General features: G+C 36.2%; 1 protein-coding gene across 7 annotated transcripts in view; it reads left to right on the top strand.

The window, feature by feature from the left end:
• The window catches only part of PICALM (phosphatidylinositol binding clathrin assembly protein), a 108,814-nt gene that overhangs the window by 35,926 nt on the left and 49,028 nt on the right, over window positions 1-23,860 (top strand). For all 7 annotated transcript variants that reach the window (XM_004385520.1, XM_023739792.1, XM_023739786.1 and 4 more), the window contains exons 2-5: window positions 5,981-6,123; window positions 9,559-9,634; window positions 10,908-11,010; window positions 23,395-23,488. In XM_004385520.1, coding sequence (XP_004385577.1) covers window positions 5,981-6,123; window positions 9,559-9,634; window positions 10,908-11,010; window positions 23,395-23,488 — 416 coding nt within the window. The remainder of the gene's footprint in view (window positions 1-5,980; window positions 6,124-9,558; window positions 9,635-10,907; window positions 11,011-23,394; window positions 23,489-23,860) is intronic.

Raw genomic sequence — 23,860 nt, 5'->3', positions numbered from 1 at the left:
TCTGTATGTGACTTTTTGTTTTTCTCGAGCTGCTCTCAGGATTCTTTGTTTGTCTTTGGTTTTAGCGAGTGTGATTATGATATGCCTTGTTGATTTTCTTTTGGGGTCTATCCTGTATGGGGTTCGTTGAGCTTCTTGGATGGTAAGCTTTTCATCTTTCATGCTATTGGGGAAGTTTTCTGTCAGCAATTCTTCAATGATCCTCTCTGTGTTTCTGTTTTCTCCCCATGTTATGGAATTCCAATCACTTGTAGATTTTTGCTTTTGATTGTATCCCACGTAATTCTCAGAGTTTCTTCATTTGTCTTCATTCTTTTTTCTGATTTTTCCTCAGAGTTATATCCAAGTGTTTGTCTTCAATTTCACTGATCCTATCTTCCATCGTTTCAAACCTGTTTCTCAGCCCTTCTATGACACTGCCCATTTCTGAAATATTGTTTATCTTTTGGATTTCTAATTGTTGTTTCTGTATGATTTCTAGTTGTGAATTTATTTTAGCATTTTGTTCCTGTATTATTTTCTTGAATTCTTCCATTTTTCTCTGTATTGTCCATGAATTTGCCTATTTTTCCTCATTTTTGTCTGCTTTTTGCTTCAACTCTTGGATAATTCTGAATATTAAAGATTTGAATTCCCTATCAGTTGGGTCTAGTGCCTTTTCTTCTACTGGAAAGTCATCTGCTGTTTTATTTTGGATGCCTACTGGAATCATCCTGTCCTCATTTTGTATATGTTTTGATATAGTCTGCTGTCTTCGGGGTATTCATAGTTATTTTCCTCATTTATTGAATGTAGATTCGTTTGTTTTGTCCTGCTTTTTTGTTTTATTTGTTTATGTCTGAGCAGGTGGGCTGTGCATTCTTTGTTGTTTGCTCATCTGCGGGCACGATACTTTTCACCTCCTTCTCCAGTGGGCAGGGTCTGTCACTCAGGTATGATATAGCAGGGCAGGTCCAGCTGAAGGGGAGTTGCTGGGATGGGTTGTTTGTGGCACGTACTAGGGCGGGCCGGGAATCAGTGCGGGGCAGGTTCTAGTAGGCTGTGCCTGTGCTGCTTGGGGGTGTGATGTTCAGTGCACGGTGCAGGTAGGCAAGAAGGAGGGGGTAGGTTGTGATGTGTGGAGCTAAGATGGGTATGGGAAAGATGAGAGAGAGGAGAGAGGAACAGAGGCCAAAAACATACATACAAACAAAAAAGAGTGCTAAGGGAGCTGGCTATTGGAGTGGAGAGATGAGAGACTGAGAAATGGAGAAAAACAAAAATTTAAAAAAAAGAAAAGGGATAAAATAAAAAATGAATAAATCGAGAAACTGGAAATGAAGAAAGATAAAAAAGGGAAAAAGAGAAGAAAACAAAACAAAGAAACAAAAAAAACCCAAAAAACAAAAACAAGAAAAAAGAAATGGCCTCAGGGATGTCTTTCTGTGTCTGCGCAAAGTAAGGGAGTATCTCCCAAGCCGCGCAGCACCACCCGGCCAGAAGGGGCTCCTAAGCCGAGAAAAGAAAAAGAAAACAATCAAACAAACAAATCAAAACAGGACAAACTGGAACAAACAAATAGACAAAAAGCCCCAGGGGGTCCCACCAGCGTGGTGGCACAGGCCGGGAAGCAGTTCCACAGGAAGAAGCAAAGATGGCTACAGAGCCAGGTATTTGAGAGAAGGGAGGGGGAGGTGGTGAGAGGTAAGAAAGAAATCTAATGAGGCGGAAAAAAACCACACCAGCACCCAACAAGTGGCAGTCAGGGAGCCAACCAGTGCGGGCAGATGGAATCAAAGTGACACCAGGGTGAAGCTGGTGTTTCCTGGCCAAGAGACTGTGTCCGCAGGAATCAGAGGAGGTCGAGTTGGGGTGAAGAAGGGTAGGGGGTGGGAAAGCGTATATCATTGGTTAGCAGTTCTGCCTCCTGCTGGAAGCTCCGTGAAGCTGCTTTCCCATACCCCCGTTCGATGATCACCGATAGGAGTACATAATGGCGGATCTGTGCTTCGTTATCTGATAGGGGATGTTTGCATGTATCTCTCCTCGCTCTCTGCTGTCAGTTTCTTATTCCATTTGGTGCTTGGTTGAGTTCTTTATCTCTTCATTTGATGCTTAGGGTTTCAGGATTGATGTGTGACTCTGTTTGACTTAGTTTTTCAGATGTTTGCTGTGGAGGGACAGCGTGATGCTTCTGACTATAGCACCATGTTGCCCCCATGAAGCTACCCAGAGACAGATGTAGGCAAGAGTCTAGGCTTTCTCAGCTCCCAGACCAGTGTTCTTTCCCACATATGCGTAGTATTGAAAGAGTACTCTTGGTCATGAGATAAGATTTAGAGTAGCTCATGAGCTAAGATTCACGAAATCTTATAGTTTGTTTTACTGATGCTTTCTGGGTACCAAAAAGTAAATAGCTGTAACTACTTCTTTTAGCTAAGCTGTTTTCCCTCATTTGATTTCCTTTTTTTTGGGTGGGGGGACTACTTTTTTTTTTTCTTTTAAGAAGTGAGTTTTTAGCAATAGATATGGTAAATTGTAAAACTAAAATCTGTAATTTTGACTTCATTTAGCATCATGCTCTACCTGAGTAATTAATTCTGGCAGTTTCTTATCTTTGTCATGAAGAGTATGGAAATTGCTAACAAAAATGTTTGCAGACCATTTTCAAGGGGTTTCAATCTAGTAGAAAATGATTTGGAAGTAAATAATTATAGTGTAAAATTATATGCTAGCTTCAGTGACTGTGTGGAGGGTCCCTTAGTCTGTGGAATGGGAAGACTTTACAGATGAAGTGTCTCTTGAAGAATGAACAGGAGTAGAAAGATTGAGTGTGAAACATCAAGGTGTACGTCACAAAAAAAAACCTAGAAAGTGGTTTTGTTTTGAAGACTAAGATGCAAGATGGGTATTGACAAGGACTGAAAAAGTAGGCCAATGAGGATTAGTGGTTGAGTGGTAGAATTTTTGCCTTCCATGGGGGGAAACCCAGGTTTGATTCCCAGTCAGTACACTATAAGTGTAGTCACCGCTTGTCTGTCACTGGAGGACTGGGTGTTGCTATGATGCTGAAGAAGTTTCAGTGGAGCTTCCAAACTAAAATGGATTAGGAAGAAAGGCCTGGAAACTTACTTCCAAAATAATCAGCCAGTGAAAACCCTATGGATCACAATGATATGCTCCTCAGTCAATCACAGGGATGGCACAGGACTGTCTAGTATTTCTTTTCATTGTGCATGGGGTTGCCATGAGTCGGAGGCCAACTCCATGGCAGCTAACAACAACAGCAACAACAAATGCATGCCATTCTGTAAGCAGTGAGGACATCAAGATTAGGCAGTGACAGTCTGTGTTGTGTTTTACTTCATTCCGTTGACAATTTATAGATTGGTTAGGGGTGTGGGGTCGGTGAGACCCCAAATCAGGTATCATCAAAAGTGGGGAGACCAGTAATAACATTTCCTTGATATTTAATTGATATTAAATGCCAAGAAAACCCGTCAAAGAGTGTGATAAGACCCCTTCCCAATTTCCAAATGCCTCTAGGAGGTGGGGCACCCCCCCTCCCCCATGTTGAGAACCTTTGAATTAGACTGTTCAGGTAACAAATAAATAGGGTCTGAACTGTGGCTGTGGCAGTGGTAGTAGGATGGGGAGAGGTCTTTCTGGAAGTTTAGGAGGTAGAATCAAAAAGACTGGGTTACTGATGGGATCTAAGGGGTGTATGTATATTAACATAGAGGTAGGAGCACCTTTGGTTATTGTTGTGACAAGAAATTTTGTGACAAGTTCAATTTTGAAAACTAATAAGATTCTGAGGAATAAAAATACTAATGATGCCATGATAAGGAAGTAGCTGCTATATTTAAGAACTGAATAGTTACAGTATCTGGAAGGATAGAGAAGAAAAATACTACAGGGAAGATAGCAATTTAACTTCTTATAATTTGGAGACCCTGGTTGCATAGTGGTTAAGTGCTACAGGTGCTAACCAAAAGGTCGGCAGTTCGAATCCACCAGGTGCTCTTTGGAAACTCTATGGGGCAGTTCTACTGTGTCCTGTAAGGTTGCTATGAGTTGTAATCAGCTCGACGGCAGCGGGTTTGCTTTGGTTTTTTATAATGCAGCTCAGGACTTGACCATTGTGCTTGAAGTTTTAAAAGATTCAGAAATGAACAAAACATAGGCATTGCCCTCAGTATTTTGAGAGGCAGAGAAATCTTAGGTTTGAGAATAAGACAAGTAACATATGTTCAGTGTCATAGGACAGGTATAAAGTACTATGAAGATTCAGACAAGGGAGAGATCAAATTTCATTGTTTACTGTCATGCATACCACGTTGAATTCACTATTTAATTTTTGTTGCAGGTAGTCTGAATTGTGAAAGCTTTGTCATTCTGCTGTTCGATGGGTACTCTGACTGTTATGTGATTTGTTCTTTAAGCAGTATTGGCCAGGGAAACTGCTTATCTAAAATGCATTTGCTGATCAAATGTTAACTTTGTATAATAGTTGGACATACTAGAGCCAACATTTTTGAAAGATTGTGAGCAGATAAATGGCTATAGTTACATTGACATTTCTTGCAAGCTAGAAAGTTAAGTCATTCGAAGTTGTATTTAATTATTTTGCATTAGAGATTAAAAGTGGACAAACTTCCTGAAGTTCACCCTTCGGCCAAAGATTAGACAGGTCTGTAAAACAAACAGTAACACACATGAGGAATGTGCTTTGTAGTTCAGTCATGTATATGACACTAAATGGGCACAGCTGCCCAGAAGCAAAGACGAGAAGGCAGGAAGGGACAGGAAAACTAGACAAATGGAAACGGGAAACCTGGGGTGGAGAAGGGGAGTGTTGACACATTGCAGTGTTGGCAAGCAGTGTCACAAAACATTTTGTGTATTGTTTAATGAGAAACTAACTTGCTCTGTAAACATTCACCTAAAGCACAATTTAAAAAAAAAAAAAAAAAAGTGGCCAAACTAATGTTAGTGTCATCAATAGCTTTATTTATTTATTTATTTATTTTCTTTTATGGTAGTTGTAGCTGAAATATTTATACATATTTTTTAAAACTTTCTAAAAGTAAACAACTCATGTTTTGACTTTCCCTTCTTTTATTATTTCTCTAATTTGGATTATATTTTGTATTATGGTCTTCATTGAATTTGCCAATGATATCTGCTAGGCAGGTTCTAGGTGAAGAGCATTTAGTTTTGGTGCTGAAACAGTTGTATATAGTAATGCTTTCCAGTTTGAAATACAAAATTGGGAACTTATATTGCCTTAACTGCTTTCAGGTTAGTGTTGAATGTAGAGTTCCTAATTCCATTCTGATTTGGAAATTTCTGCAGTATGAAACCTCAGTCCATTTTCACTTGTGTTTATCAACATTAGCTAGTTGATATCAACTAATAATCTGAGCTAACTCAGTGAAACTGAGGGGAAAAAAAGAATGAGAAATATTTTATATAAACAAGCTGAGATCTTAACTAATCACAGACCACATCTCTGTTATCTTCTCATTCATGTAAATGCGGCACTCTGGGGAAGGTATTAATAAAGCTAGTTTGACTTTTAGTTTGCTGCTGCTTCCATATGCATGATTTCTTTCTAAAACTATATTTTTAGAATGTAGGGATGAATAATAACACTATTGTAACTCTGAAGGTTTATGAGTAGTAAGAACTGAACATTCCTCAAGGCCTTGAAACATTTTCTTTTGAGAGGAATAAAGTTCTTGAGGGAGAATTACTCCTTGAAGGAGTTTGATTTAGTTTCTGGTATTATTAATAATTTATATGATCCTTATCAGTGCCCTTTTTATTTCTCAGATTATAATAGTCTCCTTTTCTTGAGAGATTTTTAACAACTTCTTCAAACTACCCTTTGTTGCTTCACTCTGTTAGATCTTTCAGCTGTAAACATGCGAATCTGGCATTAAAAAGAAATTAAAACAAGAAAGTAAGTCCTTTTTTTTTTGTAAATATATTGCAGATTTAATTCAGTGCACAAATGAGATGAATGTGAACATCCCACAGTTGGCAGACAGTTTATTTGAAAGAACTACTAACAGTAGTTGGGTGGTGGTCTTCAAGTCTCTCATTACAACTCATCATTTGATGGTGTATGGAAATGAGGTAAGCAGATTTTTTGTTGTAACAGTATACTCGTATGAGACTGATTGTTTAGCTTGCTTCTGCCACTGAAATTTCAGGAATAGCTTCAGAGACAGGATAGTATAGGCAAAAATGGCAAGATGCCTAGTCAGAAATACAATTAATAGACCCTGAAATTTGAAAAAGATGTGTCCTATAAGCCAAAAAGCAGAAAAGGCGAGGTCAGAACACAGAGGACTTGAGTGATGGGATCATGAAGTATAGATAATACCTAGAGATGTGTTTCATAAGCACCACTGGTCTTTGCAGACCTCTTTATAGATTTCTAGATTTGTCTATATGTATTTTTTGTAAGCTTTTTATATGTGGAAGTACTTTGACTAGTTTCAAGGCTGTGATATTGAGGACTAGCGTGGCATCTTGCTGAGAGAGACTGATGAAGAATGTCTTCTTCAGCAGAGAGGTGTCTCTGAAGTCTTTGTTACACAGAAGGGTAACAAGCAAGATATATAAGCTTTTGTAATTTTTTGTTTGGAGAGAGTCACTTTTTTTCCCCCATGACAGCCAAGCAGCTAATTTTTTAGTTCTTACCTTTAATGGTTTTCTCAGCCCAGTATAGTTACTTGTAAAATTGTGTTAAAAGGAACTTTATGAGAACACTTGAATGGAACCAGAAAATAAATCTACACTGCTATGTGCTTTTGAAAAGTAAAGCACACTCACTGGTTGCTGGGAGATAGCTTTGATAGAGATGGAGAGGGACTTCAGTCATTAGTATTGCACTTCTGAGCATATATGACTTTCTGGCACCTATTGTTTTACATTTTGGGCTTTTCAGTCATGACCATTGTCATCTTTGATGGATAACAATAGAACATTATTAAAGTTGGAACCGCAACTGTATCATTCCAGCAAATCTTCCTGTTTGCACTTTTTGGTGTTCCCTTTTGGTCTTTGTCCAAAAGTATTTGTAATAATAAATTACAGTAATTTATTATTGTAATTTTTAATAACTATAATCATAGTTTAGAATAATATTATCTTTAGCTTTTTTAATATAACCTTATACCATAAACATCTTCATGTTCTATATTCTTTGTATTTATCATGGCTATGTAATTGATCGTATATTCTATACTTTTCTTAACCATTTCCCTTGCTGGAAATTTAGTTTTGTGATTGTTCACTATTACAACATCACATTGAATGATTTTGTTTGTAGTTTTTAGTTTTTAAAAATTATTTCCAGAAGTGTTACCTGAAATGTGATTACTAAGTCAACAGACTGAACATTTTCAGAACATAAGTTGTTTAATTGCATTCTAATTCATTATAACCAGTTTACAGAGCTAGTAGAAATGTTTGGATATACTTAAATGTAACTTGAAGCATTTTGATCTTAATTAGGGATAGTAGTTTCTACTTTTGTCATGAAGATGTTTACTTAAAATTATGATCATTTATTCCATAGAATTTCAGTATGACCCAGCTTCAACTTTTATCAACATTTTACCATTTTTTAAATGATAGTTTTAAGGTGATGCATTCCGAGTTAACGTTTTGTGACCCAAAATGGGGACCTACCAAGCGTTATTATTTGCCAGTTTGGCAATATGGTGTTTGGTTTAATTTAATACCATTTTGAGTATCATTAGGATGTTGTTGAAAATGAAACCAAAACTTGATTAAAGCTATAATGTCTTTGTAGTCAAATAGTATATGATGGATATAGAGAAGACTAATGAAATAAAAAAGACAATTCAGATTTATTATCTATAAAGCTAAGGATGAAATGACCTAATAGACTTAAATATTTGCGTTTATTCAAGGAATGCAAAGGTTAAGAAGAAAGATATTATTAAACCCTACAAAAAATCATGTAGTCTAATAGATAGTTGTCTGTGATACTTTAGCACATTTTTGAAAGAGATGGTTTTAGCATAAATGATGAAACATGAAGAGTCTTTGACTTACAAATTGGTTTTCAAAATCTTGGTTTGTTTGGGGTGATCTCAGGTGAGTAAAATTAAGTTAGGAGGTGATGGTGTACATCCTAGTTGATAGTAAGCCTTTGCATACATAAAAAAGAGGAATCCTTGAAAAGGGGTCCAGGATGACACAAGAAGAACTTAACCCAGATACACATAAATGCCTAGAGGTTGTAGGTGAAAGAAAGTTAAGAAAATATACTATGGTAAGCATTTTGGAGAGAATTCGGAAGTATTTCACGATGAACTTGTACATACATGCTGACCTAACGATTCAACCCCAAACTCTATATTCTGAGAAACTCTTGCATACTTACACGTGGAGACCACACAAAGATGTTCAATGCAACATTGTTAATAACAGTGAAAACTGGAAAGAATTTAAATAGCCATAAATGAATAGATACATAATGGTATATCATTTTATTAGAATACTTTCGTTAGTTGCCATCTAGTTGATTCGAACTCATGTAGGACATCATTGAAAGAGAATGAACTGGATCCGTATCGAAATAAATTTATATGGGTAATTCTTGGGGAAAAGTTAAAAACCACACTGCTAAAGGATAAGTACAGTATGATATTTCTGTAAATTTAAAATAGAAAATAAAGTTATTTATAGTTTATGGCTAGGAACCCTGGTGGTGCAGTGGTTAAGCACTCACCTGTTAAATGAAAGATTGGCAGTTTGAACCCACCAGCTGCTCCACAGGAGAGAGATGTGGCAGTCTGCTTCCATAAAGATTACAACCTTGAAAACCCTATGGGGCAGTTCTACTCTGTCCTGTAGGGTCGCTGTAAGTCAGAATTGACTTTACGGCAACGAGTTTGGTTTGGGTGTTTTTACAGTTTTTGGATACTTACACATGTAGTAAAATTGTAAAAACCTGTATGAAAGTGATACATGCCTACTTCATAAAAGTGAGTCTCTCTGAAGAAGGATTAAAGGAGTGTGTCTTCAACAATCTATAATGTTTTGATTCTTTGAGAAGATCTGAGGCAAATATGTTAACATGTTAAATATGGGAAGTGGCTAAGAGGATGTCTATAATATTGTTCTCTTGTATGATTAGAAACATTGTATTAAAAAAAAAGTCATCAAAATTTGGGACACTCAGATAGCTGTTTAAAATACAGATGCCATCGGAGTATGATTACGTGTAGCTCTAATATGCTACAATAAAGCCAAAATAAGTGTTTTCAGTTTATGTGTCTATTTCCTTTTATTTTGACTTTAATACCATGGCTGTGGTCATTAGGCTTTAATAAATTCTCATATGCTAGTGGAAAATATGCATTATATTTTTAGCTTTGATAACTAGGTGATAAGGAATGATGATGAAAAATTTAAACTAGGTAAGCTTAATGGAATATGTTAACCTTAACTTTTCCCCCTAATTACCAAATTAGAGTTTGTGAGATGACAGTACCTTAGTTTGACAAATTTTTTTTTTTTTTTTTTTCCTAGCGCTTTATTCAGTATTTGGCTTCAAGAAACACGTTGTTTAACTTAAGCAATTTTTTGGATAAAAGTGGATTGCAAGGTAAAGACAACTTACTCATCATAGAAAATCAGAAGAGTGACCCCATATGATGATTACTGCACAGTTGAACGTTTAGGACATATACTGAGAAGAACCTCGTATTTTAGTGAAGGTTGTAGGAAAGAAACACTGTCTTTTAATGTGAAGATAACATTGATTTCACTACTTGAAATGCAAAGCTCTTTGAGACACTATAGGGTAGTGGTTTGAGAACGTGGATTCTGGAGGTAAATTGCCTGAGTTTGAATCCCATCTCTATGACTTAAACAGCGGAATGAATGAAAGTTACATCACCTGTCTATGTCTGTAAAATGGGGAATAATGATAGTACCTATCCTATAGGGTTGTCATGAGATTTAACCTAGTTAATATATGTAAAAGTGCTTAGAACAGTGCATGGCACACGGGAAATGCTATGTATTTGCTTTGTTACTGTTGTTAATATTTTATGCTTCATTCCAAGAAATGTAGTTGGAATACTGTACCTTTTAGTAGTAGGCAAAGGTGAGTACAGTGTGATATTCAGATGAATTGCTCATTGATACGTATACCTGTTATTTATTTATTTATTTTTAATTCAGTATCTTAAAATTGCTATAACCAATTGCACATTCTCTCTTAATGGAATCTATTATACATAGTTCCAAAGTTAGGCTGTTAGCGACCTTATAGGACAGAGTAGAGCTGCCCTATAGGGTTTCCAAGGAGCAACTGGTGGATTTGAACTGCTGACCTTGTGGTTAGCAGCCAAACTCTTGACCAGTGCACCATCAGGGCTCCATGAGCATTGTACTAGACAATAATTTACTTTTTGTAAGATTGGCACATAAAAGTAATGGTTGTTCTAAATTGTATACAACTAGAGATATCAAGAGTATAAAAATTATAAAATTTCTTCATAATTTGAGGAATGAAGTTGTGGTTCCACAGGATGTTAAATTTGAAGTGTGAAGTTATCAAGTAGTGTAAGAGAACATGTTTTTCTGATTGCTGATGAATAAGTGATAGGAATGTTGATCAGAAGTAAAACAGACTTACTAGTGAAATTCTAAGGGAAGATTTTTTTTTTCAACATCACATATATGACATACCCAACTTTAAAAAAATGTGAAGTCTTAAAGAATTTAATGTGATATTATTCATTAATTATTTAATTTATATTACTAAATTGAGTTGGTATATCAAGACATGATAGCTGTTGGTATATAATGAGTTGGGTTTCTAGGAAAAATGGAGTTATAATCATTTATGAAAACTTTTCTATTTCTTACAGGATACGACATGTCTACATTTATTAGGCGGTATAGTAGGTATCTAAATGAGAAAGCTGTTTCATACAGACAAGTTGCATTTGATTTCACAAAAGTGAAAAGAGGGTGAGTTAAACTTTCTTTTTTGATATCTAATTGGATTTAATATTTTAAAATGTACACTTTAGGTATTATTAATGGATTTTGGAATTTCAGGTCGTTTTTAAAAGATAAACTTCATTTTTCTTTTGCACAAGGATTCTTTTAAAGTTTTTATTTTTATAACAGTTTTATTGAGATATAATTCACATACCATAAAATTCATCATTTTAAAGTATATAGTTGCATGGTTTTTAGTATAGTCACAAAGTTGTACATCTACTACCACTATCTAATTTCAAAACATTTCATCACTCCAAAAAGAGACCCTGTGCCTGTTAGCAATCACTTCCCATTCCCGTCTCTCCCCAGACCCTGGCAACCATTAGTCTACTTTCATTCTCCATGGATTTACCTATTCTGGACATTCCATATAAATAGAATCATATAATAGGTGACCTTTTGTATGTGGCTTTTTTCACTTAGCATACTGTATTCAAGGTCATTCATATTGTAGCATGTGTCATTCATTCTTTTTATGGCTCAAAAGTATTCTATTGTATGGATATGAAGGAGCCCTGGTGGCACAGTGGTTAAGTGCTTGGCTGCTAACCCAAAGGTCAGCGGTTGGAACCCACCACCTGCTCTGTAGGAGAAAGATGTGGCCGTCTGCTTCTGTAAAGATTTACAGCCTTGGAAACACTGTGGGGCAGTTCTACTCTGTCCTACAGGGTTACTATAAGTAAGAATCAACTTGATGGCAGTGAGTTTTTTGTATGGATATATGCCACATTTTGTTTGTCAGTTCATCAGTTGGTAGACATTTGGGTTGTTTCCACTTTTAGGCTGTGTAAAAATAGCATGGCAGGGGCATCTGACCTTCTCTAACTTCAGAAGGAGGATGGAGAATCAAGATCAGCAGCCCAAGGCTGATTCCTATGAGGTAGAATGGAGGTCAGACATGCCTCCTCTCTCTGCCGTCTTTACGAATTCTGACACTAGCTGTCCCTCCCACGGCACTCTCTACTTCTCTGCTGAGTTGAATAATTAATTGCAGTGACCACTCAACTGTAACAAGTTGCAATTCAGGTTAAGGAACACTGAGGATACAGTTCTTCCATCAAGACAGTCTCTTTTCAGCCAGGCCCACAAGCGTGGCTGTCTCTGGCCTTCAGCCTTTGCCCTCCGTGGGCAAGCGTTACAAAGGTCATAGCTCTGCCGATAAGTGCCTCAAGACACCCCACTCCACCAATAAGCCTTGGCCCACTGACGCTCAGCTCTAGCTCCATAGTTCAGCACACCTAGCTCCACCAAGTGCCCGGAGATACTGCACTCTGCCAGCAAACCTCCTGCCCAAAGGCACTCAGCTTTCTCACTCTGTGGATGAGGAAGCCCACTACGCTGTCTCCTGCGTCTGCTACCGCCGTTTCTCTGCTGCCATTTCTTGCCATTTCAGTGTTATAGCTCTCTCTTTCTCTCTCTCTCTGTCTCCTCATTCCAGGAACTTCTCAGCTTAGGGATCCCAGGTCTAAAGGTCACTCTCCACTCCTGGCTCTTCTTTTCTTGGTGGTAGTGAGATCCTCTCCTCCTGCCTCTGGAATGACTCATTTTAAGCCTAGCGGGATGGCAAAACTGATCAGTCCCTTCGTTAGGGTTCCATAAGACCTTATTTGCATTGTCCCATCGCCACATGGGTGCCATGAACTTTATTTGCATTATCAGCAAGCTATCCAATCACTTACCTTATTTGTATAGTCCCACTGAGTCACTTGGGTTGGAGTTACAGGACCATGGTGAGAAAGGCCGTATAAAAGTGATGCATCGCACCGCAGGCTGTTTTATGAATAGTGCTGCTGTGAACAGTCATGTACAGGTTTGCCTGTGGATGTATCTTTTCAACTGTCTTGGGTATATACCTAGGAGTGGAATTGCTGGGTCATATGGTAACTCTTAGGCGCTCCTTGGAAACTATGGGGCAGTTCTCCTCTGTCTATAGGGTTGCTGTGAGTTGGAATCAACTTGACGGCAACGAGTTTGGGTTTTTTTTTTAATTTTTTATGGTAACTCTTGGGTTTAACTTCTTGAGGAACTGCCAAACTGTTTTCCACAGCCGCTAAACCATTTTGCATTCTCCCCAGCAATGTATGAGAGTTCTAGTTTTTCTAAATACTCACTAACACTTGTTATTTTCCATGTTTTGTTTTGTTTGTTTCATTATAGCCAGCCTATATTATAGCTATCCTAGTAGGTGTGAAGTGGAATATCCCTGTTATTTTGACTTGCATTTCCGTAATGACTAATGATGTTGAGCATCTTCTCATGTGCTTATTGGCCACTTGTATATTTTACACAGATCTTTTCCCCATTTTTAAATGTGTTTTCTGTATTTTTTATTGAATTGTTGTAAGAGTTTTTTGTGTATTCTTTATATATTCAGTCTTATTCAGCTATTTGACTTGCAGATATTTTCTCCCTGTTCTGTAGTTTGCCTTTTCACTTTCTTGATGGTGTTTTTTGTAGCACATAACTATTTAATTATAATGAAGTCCAGTTTATTTTTTCTTTGGTTGCTTGTGGTTTTGGTGTCTTATCTAAGAAACCATGGCTTAATCCAAGGTTATGAAGATTTTCCCCTTTGTTTTCTTCTAAGAGTTTTATAGTTTTAATTCTTACGTTTAGGTCTTTTATTCATTTTGAGTTAATTTTTTGTATGTGGTGTGAGGTAGGGGTCCAAATTCTTTTTTTTTTTTTTTTTTTTTTTTATGTGGGTATCCAGTTGTCCCAGCACCATTTATTGAAAAGACCATTCTTTTCCCATTGAATTGACTTGACGTTATTGGCGAAAATCAATTGGCCATAGATAACATTGATTTATTTCTGGATTCTCAGTTCTGTTGATTTATATATGTCTCTTTATGCCAGTACCACATTGTCTTGATTACTTTTGCTTTTGTAGTAAGTTGAAATCTAGCAGTGTGAGTCATTCAACTTTGTTTTTCTTTTTTCAAGATTGTTTTGGCTATTTTGGGCCCCTCGCATTTCCATATGAATTTTAGGATCGGGTTGTCGGTTTCTGCAGGAAAGACAGCTGGGATGTTGATATGGATTGCACTGAATCTGTAGATTAATTTGGAAACTGTTGGTATCTTCACATGTTAAGTTTACATTCTATATACAAAGGATATCTCTCTGTTTATTTAGGTCTTCTGTCTTTCAGTGATGCTTTGTATTTAAGATTCTTTTAAATCTTAAATGCAGAAGATGAATATATTTTTTACCAGCACCTAAAAAACAGTCTTCTTGGCTCATGAACTAGGCATATTAATGATGCAGTCAGAGCTTCTATGTACCTGAGAAAGTTTAGTACACAGATTTTTCCTAGGATATATAGTGAGACCTTAGGAAAAAGTTGCTAGAGAAATTCTTAAGGAGCGGGGATAAATAACCCTTGTAGCTGCTAAGGCTTGCCCTGAGGAGAATCTGGCGTTTGCAGAAATATACTGATAAATACCTTTCTGAGTTGCGCTGCTGTTACAGTCCCAAAGATCTGAGAAATTTGATCTCTGCCTTTAAATTGTTCTTTTGAAATTTTAAATTACTAAATTAAAATAGAAAGTTTAATACAACTGTGAAATTAACCTGTTAGTCATTCACAGAATTTTAACACGGAACTTAAATGTTCTACATGATCATTCCAAATTAGTCAGGAAGTGATTAGTTTGAAGTTTCCCGAAAGTAAATTCTATAGACTTTGTTTCATGGATTTAGGTAATTTTACAAGATTATAGTAGAAGGATTCATCTTGGAAGTCTGATTCTTAACATGATGTCCTGTCCAATAAATCATTTTCAGTTTGGCTTATATTAATAATTCACTATGAACTGTTTTTAGTAAAACTGATCTTCAGGGTATTTGTAGATTTCAGAATAATAGATTTAAAATATGGTAACCTCCCCCCCTCCATTGAAGGACTAGTTTTAAGACTGAGGATAGTTGCTGAATTTCTATATCTAATAGAAGCAAACTTCCATTATTTGGATGAGAACAGCCCTTAACTGGACTCACAATAAAATTAGTGTTGATTTAAAAGAACTTACTGTTTATTATTTAATGTTGACAAAAAAGAAAGTGAATCAAGGCAGAGCCATAATTGAATGGGAACCAAGAAGAAGCACAAAACTGACAGTTTATATGTATCTCTTTGGATAAATAAGAAAGAAAAAATAGAAGAAATAGGGTGTAAGTGGATGGAGTAGCAAATGAAAATTTATTGTATCATGGTAAAACCCTCAGTAGATTGTGTCAGTTTTTCTAGAGAGGACTTGTATAGTAAATAGTGAAGTTTTATTTATTAGGGTAATAATTTTTTTGTGTTTACAAAAGTAATTAATAAACGTTTAAAAAATTCAGGCAACACAATATCTTAACCTGTAGGAAGCGTAAACATTTTGGTGTATCTGATCTGCTTTCTGTATGTAAATGGAAGTTAAGTATGTATGAAGGCACAGAAAGTTATGTACAAATTGGATGTTTTTTGAAAACTGCTCCCCCTCATATGTTTTAGACATTTTCAGTGTCTGTACAAACAGACCCATCCCATTCTTACGAATGGTTGCAGAATTATGATCTAGATATAAGGTACAGTGAAACCTGTGAGAGCTGGAACTTGAAGGGACTGCCTTGTTTTTCCAGGTTTCGCAAGTTTTCCGCCTCTGACAGGGTGCAGTCTACCACTTTTCTTTTCTTCTCTATTGGTTGAAAATATTTGAGTTTTCCTTCTCTGGCAGGTTTCTACCTTACACAGGTTCCAGCTTTCACAGGTTTTACTGTATCTCATTAGGGACTCATTTCATATTGGTTGATTGAAAAATTGAATAAATAGTGATATTGAACCTCTTTTTTTTTAATGCCACTTGTGCTTTGTTAATTGCCTTTTGATCTCCTTTGCATATTTTTCTGTTGGATTTTTCATTTTTTTCTGTCATGTGGAATAGTGTTAATAGGCTTTTTTAAAAAAATTATTTTTTGTTGAGAATATACACAACAAAACATACATCAGTTTGACAGTTTCTACATGTACAATTGAGTGACATTGATTGTACAGCCATTCTCTCCCGCCTTTTCTGAGTTGTTCCTCCCCATTAACATTGACTCACTGCCCTCAAGGTTTCTGTCTAATCTTTCGAATTGCAGTTGTTATTTGGATCCCATATAGATAGATCTTGAAAGAGCGAAATGCTCAGGGCAGACATTCTTCACCAGCTAAGCTAAACTGTTGTTTGGTTTTAAGAAAACTTCAGGGGATATTTTTGGTTTGAGGTTTAAAGATTATCTCAGGGCAGTAGTTTCAGGGGTTCAGTGAGTTCATAGGCTTTTTAGTCAGATGGATCTAAGTTTGAATCCTAGCGTCACTGTAGCTACATGAGGGACTTGGGTAAGATACTTCAGCCAGCTTACTGACTTTTTTTATAACTTTATTTTGAAATAATTTCACTTACAGAAAAGTTGCAAGAATAGTACTGAGAATTCCCATACGTTTTACCCAGATTGACCAGTTTTTAACATTTTGCCACATTTCCTTAATCATTCTATGTATGTATATATTTTTTATTTCTGAACTGTTTGAAAGTGGGTTATATCCTCATTCCCTTTTATGCTTTACATTCCTTAACACTTCAGTACATATTTCCTAAGAGCCAGTCTGTTTTATTATATATCTATCAGCTTGCTATTTTTAACATCATAGCATACAAACTGATACTATTTGTATCTCACACTGGGGTAAATGGAGAAGACAGCTTGAGGCTGAAGGGTTAAGAGATCATTATCTTGATATACCTACACCCATACTAGTATACTGTGATATAATTGGGAAGCTTGATTTAAGCTTTATTTCATTTGTAAAATGGTGATAATGTTAATAATATCTAATAGGATCATTATGAGAATTAAATGAGATATTGGATGTAATACTTAGCACATGATAAGTACTCAATAAATGAACTTTTTGTATATTAAGGAGATAAATTGTCATGGGTTACACATAGTTTTCTCTCTCTATTTTTTCTTTTTAACATTGTTAAAAGTTTAAAATCTTAAAAGATCAAAATTGTCATCTTTATTTTTATGGCTTTTGTCTTTCAAACAAGTGTAGACTGGACTTTTCTACCTGAAATGATCAATTACTTATTCATGTTTTATTGAATACATTTATGGATTCAGTATTTTGTTTAAATCTTTGATTCATTTTGAGTATATTTTGGTTAAAAAAAAAAAAAAGAGATAAGGGCCAACCAATTTTTTAAAAAATAGAAATATAGGGTATTAAAAAGACAAAATGAATTTTTGCCCCAGTAATAGTTAAATGGTTTTTCACTTATGTATACTTTTCTTCTTTCTGTAAAGCCTCTTTTACGTTACCTGGCAAATTCTTAGTTATTCTTCAAGAATTCATTTAAATATTTCTTTGAGGAAGCCTTATTTCTATTTTTAGATTGTATGTTACAGTGTCACTTCCTTAACAACAGTATGGTTTTATTCATATTTATATCTCTAGGACTTGTTGCAGGGTGTAACATGGTAGATATTTAATAGTTTTTGCAAGGATGACTAGATAAGTTTGTAAACAACACATTGAATGTTTCTGTGAAAAATGGATGCAATAAATTGCCTGTAGATTTATCTTGTCAGTTGATAGTTAAACCTTTGTCTCTTTATTTTCTTTTTGCTTAACATTCCATTTTTTGGTAGTATTAACTCACCATGTTGAATTATTTTGAATTCTGAATTGGTGGGTTCAGAGTGACAGGACATTGTTGCATAACAGGCAAAAGAAAGGATAATCCAGGTATTGTTTGTGGATAAGGGCATGGATGGCAAGCCTTTAATCCACTGCTCCTGTATATTTTGGAAGCAAATATCTGAGTTTAATTATAATCCATTGTAGAAGTCATAAAAGTTTGTGTTCTCTGTGGAGCGTGAATTGTTATGCATGTTGTTACTCATATTCAGTTTACATTTGTAATTTTGAGTTATTTGAAATTCTTTTTAGTTAATATAAGCATATGATAACTGAAATTTTTTTCTTAAAATTTAATTTTTTCTGGGAAGGGGTGATCATAGTGTTTGGGGCTTAAGTTAGCTGAGAGTGACTGGAAAGCTTAAAATAACTGGGGCTTAACAAGATAGAAGTTTATTTCTTCCTAAAGTACACAAACTGCAGAACTGGCATAATGACTGCAATCACTGGGGACCCAGATTCTTCTTTTTTGTTTCTTTTATCTCATATTTTGGGTTTGCTGCTTGAACTCCAGTGAAAATATCCACATTCCAGACGATAGGAAAGAAGGGTTGAATAAGGCAGTTTCCTTCCTTCAGAACACTTCTTTTCTGAAATTGTGCAAGACACATGTATCTAAAAAACCAAATCCATTGCTGTCGAGTCAATTCTGACTCATAACGACCGTATCCAAAAAACCACCAAACCCATTACTGTTGGGTCAATTCTGATTCATAGTGACCGTGGAAGACAGAGTAGAACTGCTCCTTAGGGCTTCCAAGGAGCACCTGGTGGATTTGAACTGCAGACCTTTTGATTAGCAGCTGAACTCTTAACCACTACGCCGCTGGGGTTAGTAAAACTGCCCCATAGGGTTTCCAAGGAGGGGCTGGTAGATTTGAACTGCTGACTTTTTGGTTAGCAGTTGAGCTCTTAACCACTGCGCCACCAGGCTCCACTTACATGTATACCACCCACCAAAGCTTAGTTGCTTGGCTACATTCTGGCTCTAAGGGAGGCTAAGAATTGTGACAGCCATGTGGCCCAGCTAAAAAATCTGTGGTTCTGTTTACGTGGAAGAACAGAAGAACTACATGGGGAGACAACCAGCAATCCCTGACACAGTATCCTAGAAAGGAGGAAATATGTTCTGAAAGGACGTAAGTTACTATTAATAATTAATAATTTAGTTACTAATAAATTATTATCATCTGACAGGACACAGCAAATGGAAGCTGTTTATCGTAACTATCATGAGTAGATTAATTGACTCCAAGTTTTATGGTTTCCTTTAGGCTTCCTTAGCCCTGGTGGTGCAGTGGTTAAGAGTTTGGCTGCTAACCAAAAGGTCGGCAATTTGAATCTACCAGCTGCTCTTTGGAAACCATATGGGGCAGTTCTACTCTGTCTTATAGGGTCTCTATGAGTCAGAATCGACTTGACAGCAAGGGCTTTGGTTTTGGTTTTTTAGGGTTTTATTTACATTAATATTTTTTAAAAATTTAGATTGTACGGATTTGGTTTCTTTCGAGATTTTTTCCTTAAATTATCCATTGGTCTTAATATATTGAAAGTAGTTTTTTTTATTATAAAACTAAAGCAACTTCAATTTCACAAGAATTTTACACTTCACTTTTGGGTAAGGGTGATTTTTAATGAAGGGTAAGACATTTTTGTTGAATCAAACATTTTGCCTTTGTAGTGGGTACACCCGTTTATTTATTTTTTTCTCTGCTGGGATTCAGTTCTGACATGAGTTTTTAGTAAACGCACAGAATTCAAGACTTCTACCTTGTTCATAGTGTTAATCTTCAGAGAAAAATTTGTAATTGCTTTGGGAGTATTAACAGGCACCATTTTAGGCCCTCTCTGTTTAAAATGTTATTGGATACTGATAATATACTTAGTACATGTATGGGTGACTTGAAGAAAAAGTCTTGAGTTGAATGGTAAGCTACATCTAATATAGTGGAAACCAATTGGGTTAAAAGTAAAATCTCACACTTAGTTTCAGAATATCATTGTCACAACAAATGGGAGTGACTTTAAAGCACACATGAAAGAGATTTAGGTATGGCTGTAAGCTTAGAGTTAGAACAAGTCAACAGTGTGAAGTGCTGGCTTTATTCTAAATGCTGTGGGAAGCCATTTTAAGAAGATCACTTTGACTAGGGTATGGAGAATAACTATGGTAGTCCAAATAGATGATATGGCTAGGAGTGGAATATTGACAGTAGAGGTATAGAAATGTGAATAGATTTGAAAAGGAATTAGGAAATAAAAGTATCAGAACTTGGTGATGGAAATAATGTGGAGGTTAGCGAGAGAGGGAGAAATAAAAAATGTCTACTAAGTTTTTGGCTTAAGTTACTGGGAAAGTGGTACCTTTTACTGGGAAGATTTTTAGGGGTGAGGTACAGGGTGTAGTGGTAAAGAATCAAGAATTTCGTTTTGGAATATTTATTTTGAGATACCTGTGATTTATACAAGTTGACATGTCAAGAAGGTAGTTGTATATACTAACTTGGAACTTGGGAGTTCTGATCTAGGAATATAAATTCGTCAGTGGCATTTTGACGATCTCTGTTTTGGAAATGACAGATCAGCTAGGGAGTGAGTATAAAATGAGAGGAGAATAAGGGATCCAGGAACACCTTGTGTTGCACCAGCATCTATTTTAGAGGATGAATAGAGGATGAGGAACCAACAGAAGAGACTGAACAAAGGATAGTGAGGTAGGGAGACAGTCAGGAGAGAGAGGTGTAATGGATGCTAAGAGAGTAGAGTATTTCAGGAGTGAGGTGAACTTCTGATTGATGCTGAGAAGACTAATCAGATAAGGTTTAAAAAGTGCCTGTTGGAGAGGCAACATAGAAGTTCCTGAAGATAAACTAGAGAAGTTTAACTGGGGTGGAAGGACAGGCGCTCCTATTGGAATGAATCAAAAAATGAAAGGAAAGTGAGGAAGTGGCAATTCTATTGAATTGCTTGGCTCTGTAGGGGAAGTGGTAGCTGGATGGGAATATGGAATTAGTGGAAAGTGTGTGTGTGTGTATGTGTTTAAGATTGATGATCCTAGAGCCTTTGTTTGCCTGTGCATGGAAATGATATATATATAAGAGATTGATGAGCTGCACTGTTAATGTGGTAGCTACTTGCCATGTGTACCTAATTAAATTGATTAAAATAAAATGAAAAATTCACTTCCTCAGTCACATCAACCACAGTTCGGGTGCTCAGTAGCCACATGTGGCTAGTGGCTACTATATTGGATGGTGCTGGTATAGAACAGTTCCATCATTGAAGCTAGTTCAATTGGACAGCTCTGTGTTAGAGAAAGGAACGACAGTCAAAGATTGAGACAGAGCAGGATCCAGAGGACCTGTGTGGGTAGGATTTACCTTTGATAGAGGTACACTTCTTCCATTGTAACAGGAGCAGACCAGATAGATGTAGATTGGGTAGTGAGAAGACTAGGCAATCTCTTTTATGTTGGTTCCTTTTTCTGAATAAAGTATTTTGGGAGTTATGAGCTGAGAATTTGTGTGTTGGGTGGGGGTAGGCAAGGCAGAGAAGGAGGTTTGAAAGTACGTAGGAGAGTGAGTTCACTAGAGATGGGTAAGAGGATTGCTGACAATGTGTAGTCACCATTTGAGCTGATGATTATGAGTTTACAGTTACACCAGTTTTCACAGTTGTGTGATTTTTTTTTTTTTTCTTTTTTTAACAGCACTCACCTGAGTGTGTACAGGCATGGATGAGGTGACTGTTTGCTCAGGCAGGATTGTGAATTTGCCAACTGACTTCAAGGGAAGAATAGGTGCAAAGGAGTATTATGAAAATGAGCTGTAGAATTCCAAGCTAGATGAAGGAAGTAAAAATGAGAAAGGATTGTTGCGGGGTCGGTACCTTGAAGTTTTTAATGAAGTCAAATAGTTTTTGCCATGGGGATACTTGACAAAGTCAGCTGGAAGGTTAAAAGGTTATTGTCGCAGGATAAGGTATCTGAATTTTGTTCTTTTTTGGTGGTGGTGAGGATAATGTGGTTTCTGGAGGCAGTAGGGTCAGGATCTGACTGTGAGAATAGGGACTGTGGTTAAGGGACTTTGAGATCAAGATGTTGGATTAATTGTCTGTGTAGATGTTGAAATTAACCAACATGTTAGGAGTTGAGGTGGAAAGGAAGACTGAGCCAGTGTTCAAGTCTTCTTTACTTGAGGGACAGTGACTGGGTGGTCAAAAAAACGACTGCAGCAGGGAGAGAGAGGGAAAATTAATACTAGTGGTGACCAGTAAAATGAGAGAGTATGATGTGTATGAGAATAAAGAAAGGATTTCAAAGAGGGTTTGGTGTCCTCATCCCCAACTCCAGCAACCTGTACCAATCAATGTCATTTAGTGCTTGAGAAGAAACAAGGATTTGTGGGTTAACACATCTTATTGGAGAGAGTTGTTAGACTAAAGCTGGTCAATAGCTGCCTACCTGCAGCAGCCCAGTGTTTGTTCATTAAACTCTGTTGTGTCCTGCAAAGCACTGTTGTTGTTTTTCATAGTTTATTTTCTGACATCTGGGATTGTGGTTGATGGAGTAGCTCAGAGTAGAGCAGTTAGTTGTTTATAAGCATGGGTCATTTGTAAATTGGGGAAAGCCTACACACCTTTGGAAGTGCCTTGTTCATCTGCCAAAAGATTACAAAAAGCACCATTTTGGAGTCTAATACACAGGGGTTTACATAATGACCCTCCCACTGATTAGTTCTCTGACCTTAGACAGATCATAACCTCATTGACTCTAAAATTTCATCATCTATAAATGGGACAAGAGTATGTGTAGGATTTTTGTGAGGAATGAAGAAACATACATCAGACCCTTAATATGGAGCCTGATGAATATTAAGCACTTAATGTTAGTTGTGTTCCGTAGCCCCGGTACCTCTTATTTAGTTTTGTAAAATTCTAGTTTATTCAGTATTGCAAATAATTGCCTATCTTTAGAAATATCTGTCTAAAGAAATCTTATTTAGAAATATTTGACAAAATAATATTTTAGAACTATTCCTCTTAAGTAGCTCTTTGTTTATTTTAACCACCAGATAGAATAATTTTGTAAAATTGTTCTTTATTTCTTAATCAAATGATTTCACTTTTAATTTCCTATATTACAGGCCATTTCTGAGTCATGATTAATATGCCTTAAATATAATAAAGAAGTACTCTAAGACTTGAATTTAGTTCCTGGCTGCAACATGGATTGTTAGTGATTTGAAGCAAATGAGTTTTTTTTTTTTAAATCCTCACATAGACTGATTGTGAGGATCAGATGATTTTTTCATGTGAAAAGTACACAGTAGACTTAGCTGTATAATGTAAGCTTTTATTCTTATGTCTCTTGTTTCACATTTTCTTGTTAATATTCTTTTTAGTTTTAAACAAGCATTTTGAAGTTGGATATATAGTGCTTTCTATTTATTTTTTCCTGAATGATTTCTGCCTGTGGTTTCAGGTTCAGTAATGACTTAAAAATATTTTTCTGTTACATAACAACTTTGTTCTCTTTTTAAGCAGAGAACCAGATGGGAGTTCTAAATGTAGATTTATTAACAAACTAAATTGTTTATTTATTTTTTAAACAGGGCTGATGGAGTTATGAGAACAATGAACACAGAAAAACTCCTAAAAACTGTACCAATTATTCAAAATCAAATGGACGCCCTTCTTGATTTCAATGTAAGCTGATTGCACAAATGCTTTTATAGCCTAAGATTTTAAAAAATAAGATAATAATAATTCATAAATAAAGGGAAATTCAAATAACCGTTGTAATAACCTGTTAAGTAGCTATTACCCAAAGGCATTGTGTTCCCTGGGATTTTTATTTTTATTTATTTTTCTCTTTAAAACATTTTATTATGCAAAATTTTAAACATACACTAAAGTAGAGAGGATGATACAGTAATTCCCATGTGCCCACCCTCCAACTACAATAGCCATTGACTCATCTATTTTTGGATTTTTATTTTAATGGTCATTGCTTGAACCAAGTTGCCAGCTCTATCGTTTGTTTGTAATATGTTAGATGTCGGCATTTTCAAGTCTGTT

Source organism: Trichechus manatus, unplaced genomic scaffold, assembly GCF_000243295.1.
Source record: "Trichechus manatus latirostris isolate Lorelei unplaced genomic scaffold, TriManLat1.0 scaffold00140, whole genome shotgun sequence".
Classification (NCBI taxonomy): Eukaryota; Metazoa; Chordata; class Mammalia; order Sirenia; family Trichechidae; genus Trichechus; species Trichechus manatus.
The sequence above is the reverse complement of the archived record's forward strand: the minus strand, read 5'-3'. Positions and strand labels throughout refer to the sequence as shown.